The 12,302-nt window shown below is 39.6% G+C and overlaps 1 protein-coding gene across 8 annotated transcripts in view; it reads left to right on the plus strand.

Annotated features, from left to right (window-relative positions):
- Osbpl10 (oxysterol binding protein like 10) overlaps positions 1 to 12,302 on the plus strand; it is a 293,822-nt gene that overhangs the window by 147,534 nt on the left and 133,986 nt on the right. For 7 of the 8 annotated variants that reach the window (XM_004857821.4, XM_087182164.1, XM_021238742.2 and 4 more), the window contains one exon: positions 10,539 to 10,730. The exons of the other annotated variant lie outside the window; for it this stretch is intronic. In XM_004857821.4, coding sequence (XP_004857878.1) covers positions 10,539 to 10,730 — 192 coding nt within the window. The remainder of the gene's footprint in view (positions 1 to 10,538; positions 10,731 to 12,302) is intronic. 8 annotated transcript variants of the gene reach the window in all.

Genomic DNA, 12,302 nt, shown 5'->3' on the forward strand with positions numbered 1-12,302 from the left:
ATATTTTCGATTTCTCGTATAAGAGAAACCATGCGATTTTAAGGGTGTGAGTGCCACCCACCCTAAGTGTAGCTTAGATAAGATAAAAGGAACAGAAAGAACTGCTGTGTTTGTTGCTTGTCACTTGTTGCTTATTGTTACTGCTGCTTGTCTTCTGTTCTTCGATGTGTCTCTGCCTTGTCGCCCTGCCTTTGAGCCAGCTGATTATGGACTGGAATTTCTACGAACTGTGAGCCCAAATAAACCTTTCTTCCTTTAACTTTGAGCGTAGGGTGTTTTGTCTCAGCAATGAGAAAAATAAGACAATTATGGTCTCAAGGTGCATCCATTTTCCTATGAATGACTGGAGTTTATCTTACTTTATGGCAGAGTAGTACTTCATTGTGTGCAAATACAACATTTTCTTTATCCATTTGGCTGGTGATGGACATACAGGCTGCTTTCAAGATTGAGCTATTGTGAATTGTGTTGCTATAAACATGGGTATACCTATATCAATGTAATATGGTGTCTTTTACTCCTTTGGAAAGATACCAAGAAGGGGAATAGCTGAGTCGAATAGATTCCATTTGTGGATTCTTGGTACTATTTCCTGTGCAACCAGGGTTCTGTTCAGAAAGTCCTTGCCTAAGCTATGACTTCAATGATTTTACCTATTTTGTCTTCCTGCAGGTTAAGTGTTTTAACATTTAGATCTTTGATCGATTTTATTTTGTTTTAGTACCTGGTGAGAGATATGGGTCTAGGTTCAATCTTAGGACTGCCAGTTTTTCCAGCACCATTTGTTAAAGAGGCTATATTTTCTTCAGTGCATATTTTTGTTCCCTTTGTTAAAGATTAAGATAGTTAAATGTGCTTGGGGTTGTTACTGCATTCTGTATTCTATTCCATTGATTCACATGTCTGTTTTTGTGCTAATGCCATGCTTTTTTAAAAAGATCACAATATATTTGTAATATAACTTCAACTCCAGGATTGTGTTGCTTCCTGCTTTGCTCTTGTTACCCAGGATTGCTTTTGCTATTCTGGATCTCTTCTAGTTCCATATGAATTTTAGGATTGTTTACTCCAGTTCTGTGAAGAATGCTGTTGGTATTATGACTGGGATGGTGTTTAAATCTGTGTATCAGTTTTTGGAGTATGGTAAGGCCTTAGTCTTTATATTGTGTATACTTCTACAGATTGTCTCTTAACTTTGTTGAGGGGAAATGGAGAGATTTGAAAGTGAATTAAGTTCTTTCTTTGTGATCCAGAAATTAGTAGAACATACAATAAGTATTAAATGAATCTTATTAGCTCTGTACTGCATACTCAGCTAGTCATTGCTGGAACACAATACCTGATACCTACAACTCTTACAGGAGGGAAGCTTTATTTTGGCTCACAGTTTGTAGAGGTTTCAGTCCACAGTCAGCTGGCTTCAAGGCAGGGCGGGCATGGCAGAGGAGAAAGAGATCATGACTTGGCAGGCAGCAAGCAGAGAGAGATCAAGGGAGGAGGAGGGATATATATATATATATATATATATATATATATATACACATACACACACACACACACATACGTATACATACATACACACACACACACACACACACCCTCCTAGGCCATGCCCACAGTGACCCACCTCTTCCCATCAAGCTTCTCCCAGCGTCATGCACACTCTCTTGATCCAGTCACCTACCAAAAGCCCCACCTATGAACGCATTAGGCTTTGGGGGGATATCTACAAAGGAAAACCATGACATTTGTCTGGATTTAGGGATCTTTTTTGGTACTGGGGATTGAACTCAGGATCTTGCACTTGCGAGGCAGATGGCGGAACCACTGAGCTAAATCCCCGGCCTAGGGATCTTAAAAATCAAAGACATAGTCTAAATTTCTTTGTTTTTAAGATAAAGCCTTGCTCTATGTTAGCATGAACCTGTGAACCTCCTGGTAGTTCCTGCTGTGATAAGAATCACTGGAGGGAGAATTACATAGGGTTAGGCTCAAGTATTTAGTAGACCTGGTTATGTGTTTCATACACGTAAAAAGTGCAGCAGAAAAGAAGGCAGCAGGTATCAAGAGCTAAGGTTCTGGTCAAATATAGCCATTTTCGGAAATTTTCCTCATTGATAAACAGCCTTGTAAGGATTCTGTAGCCTGTGTGGCTGTTCTTTCTACATGTTAGTAAGGTGCTACATAGCTAGGCTCCCAAGTTTTAGCAAATCTTTCACCTCCTGAACTTCATCAGCAGCACAAAGCTTGGTCTGGTAATTAGTTGGGCTTCATCCACAGATCCTAGATCTCTGCACGCAGCTCAGGCATGTCAACAATGATGTGATCTGGGTTTTTTATTTTTCTACTTTAGCATAATACATTTGGAACACAAATAGAGGAGCCCTTTTGAGCTTCACACTTTTGTGCCTGAGCATTTAGAAAGGAGATAATGATCTCTAAGTAGACGGCAGCGCTTCCGTCAGAGATTTGTTATTGATTTTAAGAAAATCAAATTTGCTTCTTGAATAGATCTGTCTTAGAATTGCATTGGACTTTTTCTTTCCCATGGCTGGTATGACCCAGTGGCGGGAGACAGAAGTTTAACCATTAAATAGGAGCCTCTTTTTTCCATGTGGTGGAGTGGTCGTTTATAGAGTTCTTAGTATGTGTTTCCCTTTTGTTCTGTGATTCATTTCTGGCATAAAATATCCTCTGGGTCGATTATGTGAAGGTTGAGAAATAGAGAATGGAATAAATCATGGAATGTCCATCTTCAGGCCAGTAGTAATAAAATTTTATCATGAAAATTGCCCAGTGGAGATGATACATGCCATGTAGACATAAATAAATTGTATGCAAATAAAAACTTAATACTTGCATATGGCTCTGAGCAGACTTCCTGGCCTGTTCTTACTGGCTTGTTACTGAATGTCTGCATCAGCCCTCTGTGATCTTGGGTAATTTGGCTTGCCTGACAATTATCTGTTATTTCTAATTCAAGAACTGAGGGCAAGGAGTGTAGCTCTGTGGGAAAGCAGCTGTTTAGCACGCACAAGGCCCTGGGTCCAATCTCCAGCGCACCTTTGCACACCCTCCTTCCCCAAGTAAAGTACTGGTCTCTGCCACCCATGATGTCCCTGACCACAACTCCTATTCTGTGCCTTGCTCACTCCACCTTCATCACGCTGTTCATTTTGCCTAAACAGGCTGATAGACTGACCCCAGAGCCTTTGCACATGCTGAGAGCCTCTGCCTAGAATGCTTCTCCCCTGATAACACGATTCATGCCTTTGCTTCATCCAAGTCTTTAATCAGATGTTAGTTTCTCATGAGATCTTCTCTGGCCACCTATCTAAAATTGAAAAGCCCTCTCATGTTTCTCTACCCCTGCTTTTCTATCTTATTATCTAAAACATTTTATATTTTGCCTTTATCTTTTGGGAGGTGGGAAGAGGACTTGTATCATCAGAAAGCCATTTCCATGAGGGCAGGGAGATTTGTCTGTTTTGCTTTTCTATTTCCTGGAGCAGCCCTGGCATATAGCAGATGCTCATTAAATGCTTCTTGAATCTCTGAATAATGTGTATTGGTTGATGTTGTACTAGGTTGCTTTTTGGTCAGCTTATTTTGACATATAACTGGTGTGGGTGATGTATCTTTTCCAGACTCTTCTCCCTTCTTGGAAAAGGGGAAGAGATACCACTGAATCCGTAATGACATTTTAGAAATTAAGTTTTGTTTGTTTGTATGTTTTTTGGTTTTTTTTTCAGGGAAGGGGTAGTGGTTCAAGCTGAGGCCAGGAGGATTCATTACTACATATTTATTGTGTAAATGCATTTGTGAGGTTAGGCAGGTCCTGTACCTGATTCCAGAGTACACATGGCTAGGTAGATGATTCATTTTCTTTTTGGGAGTGTTTTTAAATCTGTTAAAGAAAGGACTAGCTTAGAATCATGCCTGAAGTTCCTCTTGGCTCTGGAGTTCTGTAGTTCTGCAGCATGAGAAGTGGAAGGAATAGATGGGGCTTAGTGGGAGGAGGGAGACTTGCATGCTTCCAGAGTAAAGCATCCAAAAGGAGTCTTAGTACTGGCAATATGCAAGGTTGGCACAGAGGCTGCTGGCAGAAGATGCAGAGCTGAGAGAGTGGAAGCTGAGAAGGTAGAATCACACTTGGCTACTTCTGCGTGCATCTAGAGAAGTGGACACAAAAGGGGGTTTTTGTGGTAAGAAGGCCAAGTGCACAAGATAGTACTTTCTGTAGAGTTGAGACCTTCAAGCTGGAGCTGAAGAATGGCTACAGGTTCTAGAGTGGTTGGGTTAGCTGTTAGAGAAGAGTTGGCAGGATTTATGGGGGGCAGGATGGGGAGTGGAACCTGAGAACAGTAGAGGAAAAGGCAGGCTAAAAATGTCAAATTTTCTTTTCCCTCTACTTGTAGGAAATGGAAATATATGCATTTGCTTGCAAGGAGTGTTTAAAGATTTGGCATTTGCTTGTATAATTATGGATTTGGGACAGTGTGTTTAGAAGCCAGCTAGAGACTCTCGTTTGGGAGAACCACTGTTTATCCTTTATATGTGTGTGTATGTGTGTAGAAAGTATTGGTATGAAGTTAGTGAAAAATATTTCAGGTTTGCTAAAGAATTGCAGATAACAATGAAAAAAATTACCTAAGCTTGGTAAAATAAGATTTAAACTCCTATTTCTCAAAGAAGACAAATTTGGAAAAATAGAGCTAAAATGACTTTGAAAAGTTAATCATGGACATGATTCTGGAAAATATCCCAGTTTAAAAAAATCTATTTCCACTTTCTGTTTTAAGGCTTGTGATAACAGAAAATTAAAAACAAAACAGAAAAACAGCGCATTGAGAAGGTCAATGTGAACCAAAACACTGGAATGGGTTCATTTCAAAACCAGCCCACATTTTATTCAGATGTTGACTACCAGGAAAATGAAATTCTGAATAAATTTAAGACTTTCAATGTTGTATTTTAAAAATGGTTATGCCTTTCTTTCTTTTTTGAGGTATGTTTAACTTTGAAAGAAAAGGAATAAATCACAATTTTTATGCTTTGCCTTTTTGGAAATGGACATTAATTTTTTTTAGAAGGAGAGAAGGAATATAATGAAATGGTTTTAGTTAAATTTTGCAAAATACCTAGTCAAATTGGCTTGGTCTTTTTTTTTCCAGCTTCTCTTGGGCACCTCCCCACCTCCAAGTGTTTTTTTTTTTTTTCTTCCTCTTTCCCCTTGCTGTGAAAGAATTCAGGCAAATGAGAAAGATAAGCTTCAAATTAAATGTCATTTGAATACTGTTACAGTTGTCTCAGAAGTTTTTCCCATCAGAAAAGCTGTCTACTGTAGAAATATGGTTACCATAAATGTGTATTTAAGACATTAGCACTCCCTGATTCCCTTTGAGTCTTTTAATTCTAACACAACAGTTATAAACTTTAGATATGCCTTGAAAGAATTTTAGGATTCGATGATCTTTTTTTCTATTTGGGACTTTGTTATTTATTTATTTATTTATTTATTTATTTATTTATTTTGGTACCGGGGATCAAACTCGGGTCCTTGTGCTTGCGCAGCAGGCGGTGAAACCACAGAGCTAAATCCCCGGCCCTGTATTTTATTTATTAATTGGAAATTCCCATCGCTTATTTAAATTCTTTACTATATGCTCTATGAATAGTAAAAGTTATCAATAGGTACTTCACTTTCTATAACAGCTGGGTTTCTGAAAATATGAAATAATATTTTAAGTATATTTTTTTCTCTGAAGCAAATGTTTTTTAGTAATTAAGATGGTTGATTTTTTTTTTTTAAATTAAGAGGGTCTTAAGGAAATGTCATCCCTTAGGTTCATGTATTTGACTTGCAGAGCACTTCACCATTCACCTATAGTCGTGTTTGAAAGCCTCGTTTTTATTATTAGTGGTGATATTTATTGTAGCTGCTATGTGGTGCTGTCTTTACATTTTCTTATTTTGTTTTTCAATAATTTGCTGAGGTAGGAAATACTGAATCTTAGAAATGAAACTACCCATATTCCTTTACCCAGCTTCTAAGTACTGTAGCACAGCCTGGATTTGAACGTAGGCAGTGAGCGGCAGAAGTGTGCTCTGTGGTGGGGCTGGATCACTCTTCCAGACAGCAGCATGGATGGGAGCCAATGGATGGTCTGGGAGCCTTTGGATGGTCCAGAGCTTCTTTGATTTTTTTTTTTTTTTTTTTTTTTTTGGTACTGAGGGTCAAACTCAGGACCTTGCACTTTCAAGTCAGGAGCCAGAACCACTGAGCTAAATCCCCGGCCCGGGTCCAGAGCTTCTTGCACTAAGCCTGGGAGATGAAACTTCCATCTCTAGTGCTTGTCATCTGATTACCTTGACTTGACATATTCTTTCTAGTGAGGCTTCTCCACGTCCAAGCATGCCTTTCCTTCACAAGATACAAAGAGTATGTGTGCTCTTCTCTGTTTGCAACCTGGAAAAGAGTAGGCATCTAATGAAGGGCGCAGGTTGAGTATAGAATGACCAGCTCTGACGTCCAACACTTTGTCTCCTGCTCCCCACCCTTGGTAGCTGCCATCCCTTTGTCAGGTGGCACTGGAAAGGGGGCAGGAAGAGGACAAGGGATAGGGCATGGACATGTAGCCAGGGGAGCTGCTGATGGCAATCTCAAGTCGATTCTCTTAAGGAGGAAGAAATCATTGCTCTTGACTTAGAATTCTCCACAGATGGCACACTTGGCATTTCTAGTTGTCCCCATTGAAGTAAATATTTGGAACCAAATTCTGCCATGTTGCTCCTCAGACTCTGTTAATATTTTATTTAAAATTAGTAGCAGGGATAAATGTTTAAATCCAAACACAATTTTAAAACAAAACCTGGACATTTTAGACAGGCTGTGTATTGGAAAGACAGCCTGCTCATTGATAGTGTTTGTAATTTGCTGCCCTTTCTCACCTTTTCTCCTGATTACCTGTGGGATTCACCAAGGGTGAGACTGCTTTGCTCACATTTACCCAGAGAGGAAGCATGGGCATAAATTAACCATGAGACTCACACAGCTAATGGAAAATTAAAGGTTTTTTGACTCAGTGTTACTGCTTGTGAATTCAGATGACAGCCATTAAGTAATGATCATGGGTTTAGACATCCACAGTGGAATAATTTGGCTCCTGGGTGAACTTCTTGATTTATTGCCATTTATGGTGATATTGCTACAGGCAAAGGTGTCAAGTACCATGGCTGATTTCCTCCCTGGTTTCTGATGGGTCTTTGTGTCTACTTAGAATTCAGTGTGTGTGGGTGTGTCTATGAAAGAGAGAGAGACAGATGGATGGACTGGCAGTAAGTTTTCTCCTGCAGTCTTGATACCTGATTGCTGACCATAGAAATGTTAAAGTCTTTTTTGGCTTCATCACCCCTTTGATCTTGTGGCTAATAAGAAGAAGGTCAGTGGCTGCTATGACTGTGCTAAGCAATTTAACATTTTAAAAATCAATAAGACCTCCATTAATCAAGTTTTAAGTAAGGCAAAGAAACAAACAAGCTAGCCACACAGCTCCTGCATGTCAGGTTTTATGTTAAGCATTTTATGTGCATGATCTAATTTAATCTTCATGATGGCTTTTAAAGGTCATTATTATTATTCCTCTTTTAAAGATTAGGAAATTAATGCTTAATGAGAAAGCTTAACTCAGCTAAGGTCATGTGGCCAGAACATGGAGGTAGGGAAAAGAAATTTATCTATCTGGCTTCAAAGCCCAGTGAAAAGGCTGCCCTTCTTCTGGATTGAAATAAGCATTTCAAGCAATCAATATGTATATTTGTGGACTCTAAATACTTAGGCAAATTTACTGTTATTAAAGGATTAGGGAAATAGCCTCTTTATTCTTCCACACTCTGAGTAAAAAAGATTGAAGCTGAAAGTAGATGGCTGCCGCAGTTCATTGTGACTGAGTCATGTAAGTCTCAGACCACACATTTCTCCAGTTACCTATACATGAGGTTATTTAAAAGCAGGACTCTGGCTCCCATCTTCATCTGTATTTCTATTAGTTTTGTGCAGATTAAATCCAGAGGACCTTTACAAACTACTTGGGTGTCAGGGTAACCCAGAATTCTGATTTCTACCCTGGCTCCCACTTCCCAATCTCTTGGTGATTTGTAACATGATGAATTGGCAACATCTGACAGTTTTTAGAACTATGCTGTTTACCTGAGGCCAAGACAACTGTGAATATCCCAGCCCTGTATTCTGATGCCTTGTTTCTTCTCTCCAAATCCAACTCAGGCTCCAGGTCTTCACTCTCAGCATCTTTCTGTGATGAGATTAGATTTTTTAGTTTTTGGTACTGGGAATCAAACTCAGAACCTTGAGATCAGCTCTTCATTGATCTTTTCCTTTCTCATTTCTTTGACACTTTCTGGCTGTGTTGCTTATTAGCATCCTGTTACACACTACCTTAGTTTTTCAATGTGTGTGTGTGACTGTCTCCTCTCTGTATCTGTCTTATATCACCAATAATATAAACATCTTCGCAAGTGCAAGGACCCGAGTTCGATCCCCGGTACCAAAAAACAACAACAACAACAAAAAATATTATAAACATCTTCAGAAAACTGCCTCCTATAGCTTGTGTTTCTCTAATATTTTGTGCTAGGTATTCTGCTAGGTATATAGGCAGTGTACAGTAAATATTTGATAATTAGACTGCTGAACCTGGCACGATTTCAGCGTATCATCCACCTGCCCTTTCTCAAGCTGAATGAAGCATCAAGACATATAGAACATAAATTTTACACAGAATTGAATTTTTTGAATAGGTAACACATTGACGTGGTTCAAAATGAAAGACTGTAACAAGACAAAGTGAAAAATGCCCTTTTTGTTCCTACCCTTCCATCCCTTCCACAAAAAGTAGCTATTGTTTTAGTTTCTTGCATATCCTTCTAGAGTATTTCTGTGTTATAAGCAAATAATTTAAAATAATAATGAAAACAAAAATACTTATTTTTTTATGTTTTGACATAGAACTTTGCAAACTACATAATGATTCTGCACCTTGGTTTTTTATACTTAACTGTATAACTTAGACATTTTTCAAGATCAGTTAACAGGGATCATATCAATATTCTTTTATAGGTCAATGGTATTCCATTGTGTAGGTGTACCACAATTTATTTAACTTGTTCCACACTGATGGGTATTTAAGTTGTTTTCCATTCTTTGTCTCTAAACATATTTTGCATTGGCCAATGGGGCTTTTAATGACATTTCACCTGGATACAGGTGTCTCTGGAGGATATATTCCCAGACATGGGGATTGGTGGAACATAGGGAAGTATACTTGCAACTGTCACAGGTCTGCTGTGTTGCCCTCCTCAGAAGTTTGTCACCTTTTTCTTCCAAAGACTTCTCTGTGGGCCTGTTAATAGATTTTGACTCAGTTGTATGCATTTTTGCCCATCTGATGGGTGAAAGATGATGTCTAAATGTAGTTTCTATTTATGTTTATCTTAGGAGTCAGTTAACATTTTCTGTGTGGTTTAAGGGCCATTTATATTTTTTTCTGAACTGTCTGTTCATATCTTGCCCCATTAATAAAAGTTTGCATTTTTTTTCTAGTTTAACACTTGGATTTATTGGTTTCCTTGCAGAAGTTTTCAATTTAAGTAATCAAATTTATGGAGCTTTGCTTTTTTATAGCTTTTGAATTTCAAGGTGTTAGGCCTTCTCTACCTCATGGCTGCTTGTTTTCTTCTAGTGCTTTTTTTTTCCCTTTAAATCTTTGCTGCAATCTTGTAGAGATGAATCCAACTTTTTAAAGATGGTTCTCTAGTTATTGAAAAATTTATCTACAGTGAGATGAGATGCCATGTTTATCATAGACTAAATTGTAATTTAGATTTTATGTTACTACTGGACAGAATGTATGCACTGAACTTACAAATGAGGTGGATAACTTAGTGCATTTATTCATGCAGCAAACATTTATTAAACACATAATAATTATTGTATGCCATGCCTTGGGGATATAAAGTGGAGTGTGAATCAATCTCTGAAGAAAGGGGCTGGACAATAAGTATAATCTCAGTGCAGTAGAATAAGAGAGCGAGAGGCTAAGAGAGGCAGGGAGATGCTTCCCAGAGCAGACCACACTAAGTGAAGTCTTGAATGTTCAATAGGAGTTTGCCAGCCAGGAGGGGAAGGACATTCTAGGAAGAGGAAGAAATAATGAGTACAGAGGAAGGCATCCATGAGTCCATGGTGTCTGGGAGAGATTTTCTTTAGCCCTTTATGGCCACAGTGTGGGATAGGTGACAACAATCAGAGATGGCAGCAGAAGGACTGTTAATGGAAATTGTCTTTCCTAAGTGATATCTGTGGGATTTGGGTACGCAGTAAGGCTGTACCTCCCCCATGCCTTCATCCATCTAAGCAGGTGAAAAGGAAAGATTAAAAGGTCCCAGATAAATGGAAGGCAACATTTAGTCATGTTCTGCAGGTCAGTTGTTGAGTTTTTGACACCTGTTGCTTATTCTAGAGTACTCCAAGCTCCCGGAGCCGAAGTCTCACTTTGCTCCCCCATGGAACACCTAATTCTGCGTCTCCCTGTAGCCAGAGACACCTCATTGCGGGGGCCCCCGGTGTGGTCACAGTCACGCATCACAAGTCGCCTGCAGCTGCCCGAAGAGCCAAGAGTCAGTATCCTGGCCAACTTCACGAAGTCAGAGAGGTAGGCTTTGCTCCCCTCCTGGTTGTGACCCCTGGGAGTTGGGGGTGTGGCTGTGGCTCTGCCAACTCCTCTTCCTTCAGACCGCCTTGATTTATGAAGAGAGGGGACCAACAGTCAAACCCAGCCACACACCCTTGGCCATCCTTCCTGCTTTTTAGAAAATAGGGCTCGGGATGTAGCTCAGTGGTAGAGTGCTTGCCAAGCACGTGAGGCCCTGGTTCCTGTCCCCTCTACTGCTAAATGAATACATAAAAAATGACTGTGAATGCTGTGTCTTGGGTTAAGCAAGTTAAGAGACCTCTGTCATCATTGTGAAAACAGTGAAAGCAAGCCCTCAGAATGTGAGAGCAAATGCAGTATGATCAGTTAAAGTTGCCATATTCATAGTGAAGAGTAGACAGTGTGAAATAATGGATACTTGGGAGATAGTGTTTTGAAATTGAAGAGTATTAGACCTGATGCCGATTCCCCTCTGTTCTGCCCTGCCTCGCTGTCCTGGTGAAGTGCCTCCATCCTTCCCTCACAGAGACCCCAGGGAGCACTGGGAAGTAAAAACACTGTCCTTAAAGTCGGGAAACTTTAGTGTTTAAGAGCAACCTTTGAACAGCTCAAAACCTCTGTTTCTGCATCCTCAAAGTGGAAATGAAACCAGCTTTGCAGCCTGCCAGGGGAAATAGGATATCTTGTGGTAATAACCATGAAGTTCTTTAACCATGTCTTAGAAAAGCGATACGAGAGTATTTTTATTTTTACTTGTGAAGTTCTGGGAAGTCATCAACTTTGGGATCCCAGATGCTTAGGATCCATATCATTCTTTATAAGCATTATGGAGAACAGACTAAGCTAAATGGTGTTCTTGGTGGCGTGCTCTCTGTCGAGGGCGGAGGCCTCTAGCCCTGGAGCTTGCTCACCCTAAAGGTGGCTCCCTGTCCTCTTCTCGAAGGGAGCAGAGTCCTTCCTGTGTCTCACAGGAGAGCAGGTTTCTCAGACTGTCTGAAGCAGTGTGCATCTTGTGTTCTGAATCTCCTGAGCCGCGTGATGCTCTCATGGCTGACTGGGAAGGTCTGATCTGGCTCTGGGCAGGAAATTTGAAATCTTTTGAATCATATCTGCAGGTATATATGAAACACTTTTGTTGATTTTATGTGCTTATACTCTGCCTAATAAAGAAAAGGCAGGGCCAGAGTTCTGTTCTAATTTTCAGGTAGACTGCTCACTTTGAATAGTCTCACCTTCGGGTGTTAAAATACAAGGAAAAGAAAACATGGCCCCTACCTTAATTGTGTTACCTTGGTTGAAATGATGAATGATTGTGCCCGTGTGTATATTGCTATTCATTTTTCATAGCACCTTCTCAGAACACTGATATGGAAAACACAGTACAAAATTTTCAAATGTGTACAAAATAAAATAATATATTATTCTATGGTACTAGACCATGTACCTATTGCCTTCAGCAATTCAGCTTTCTGCTGTTTTGCTTTCATCTGTTTTAAATTCCCCTTTCCCCCCAAACACACTTCTTCTTGCTGAAGAATTTCAAGGAAAGGTTAAATATTGATAATTTTATCA

Source organism: Heterocephalus glaber, unplaced genomic scaffold (genome assembly GCF_053883595.1).
Source record: "Heterocephalus glaber isolate CG9 unplaced genomic scaffold, H.glaber_assembly_v1.0 deba00001472, whole genome shotgun sequence".
In the NCBI taxonomy this organism is placed as follows: domain Eukaryota; kingdom Metazoa; phylum Chordata; class Mammalia; order Rodentia; family Bathyergidae; genus Heterocephalus; species Heterocephalus glaber.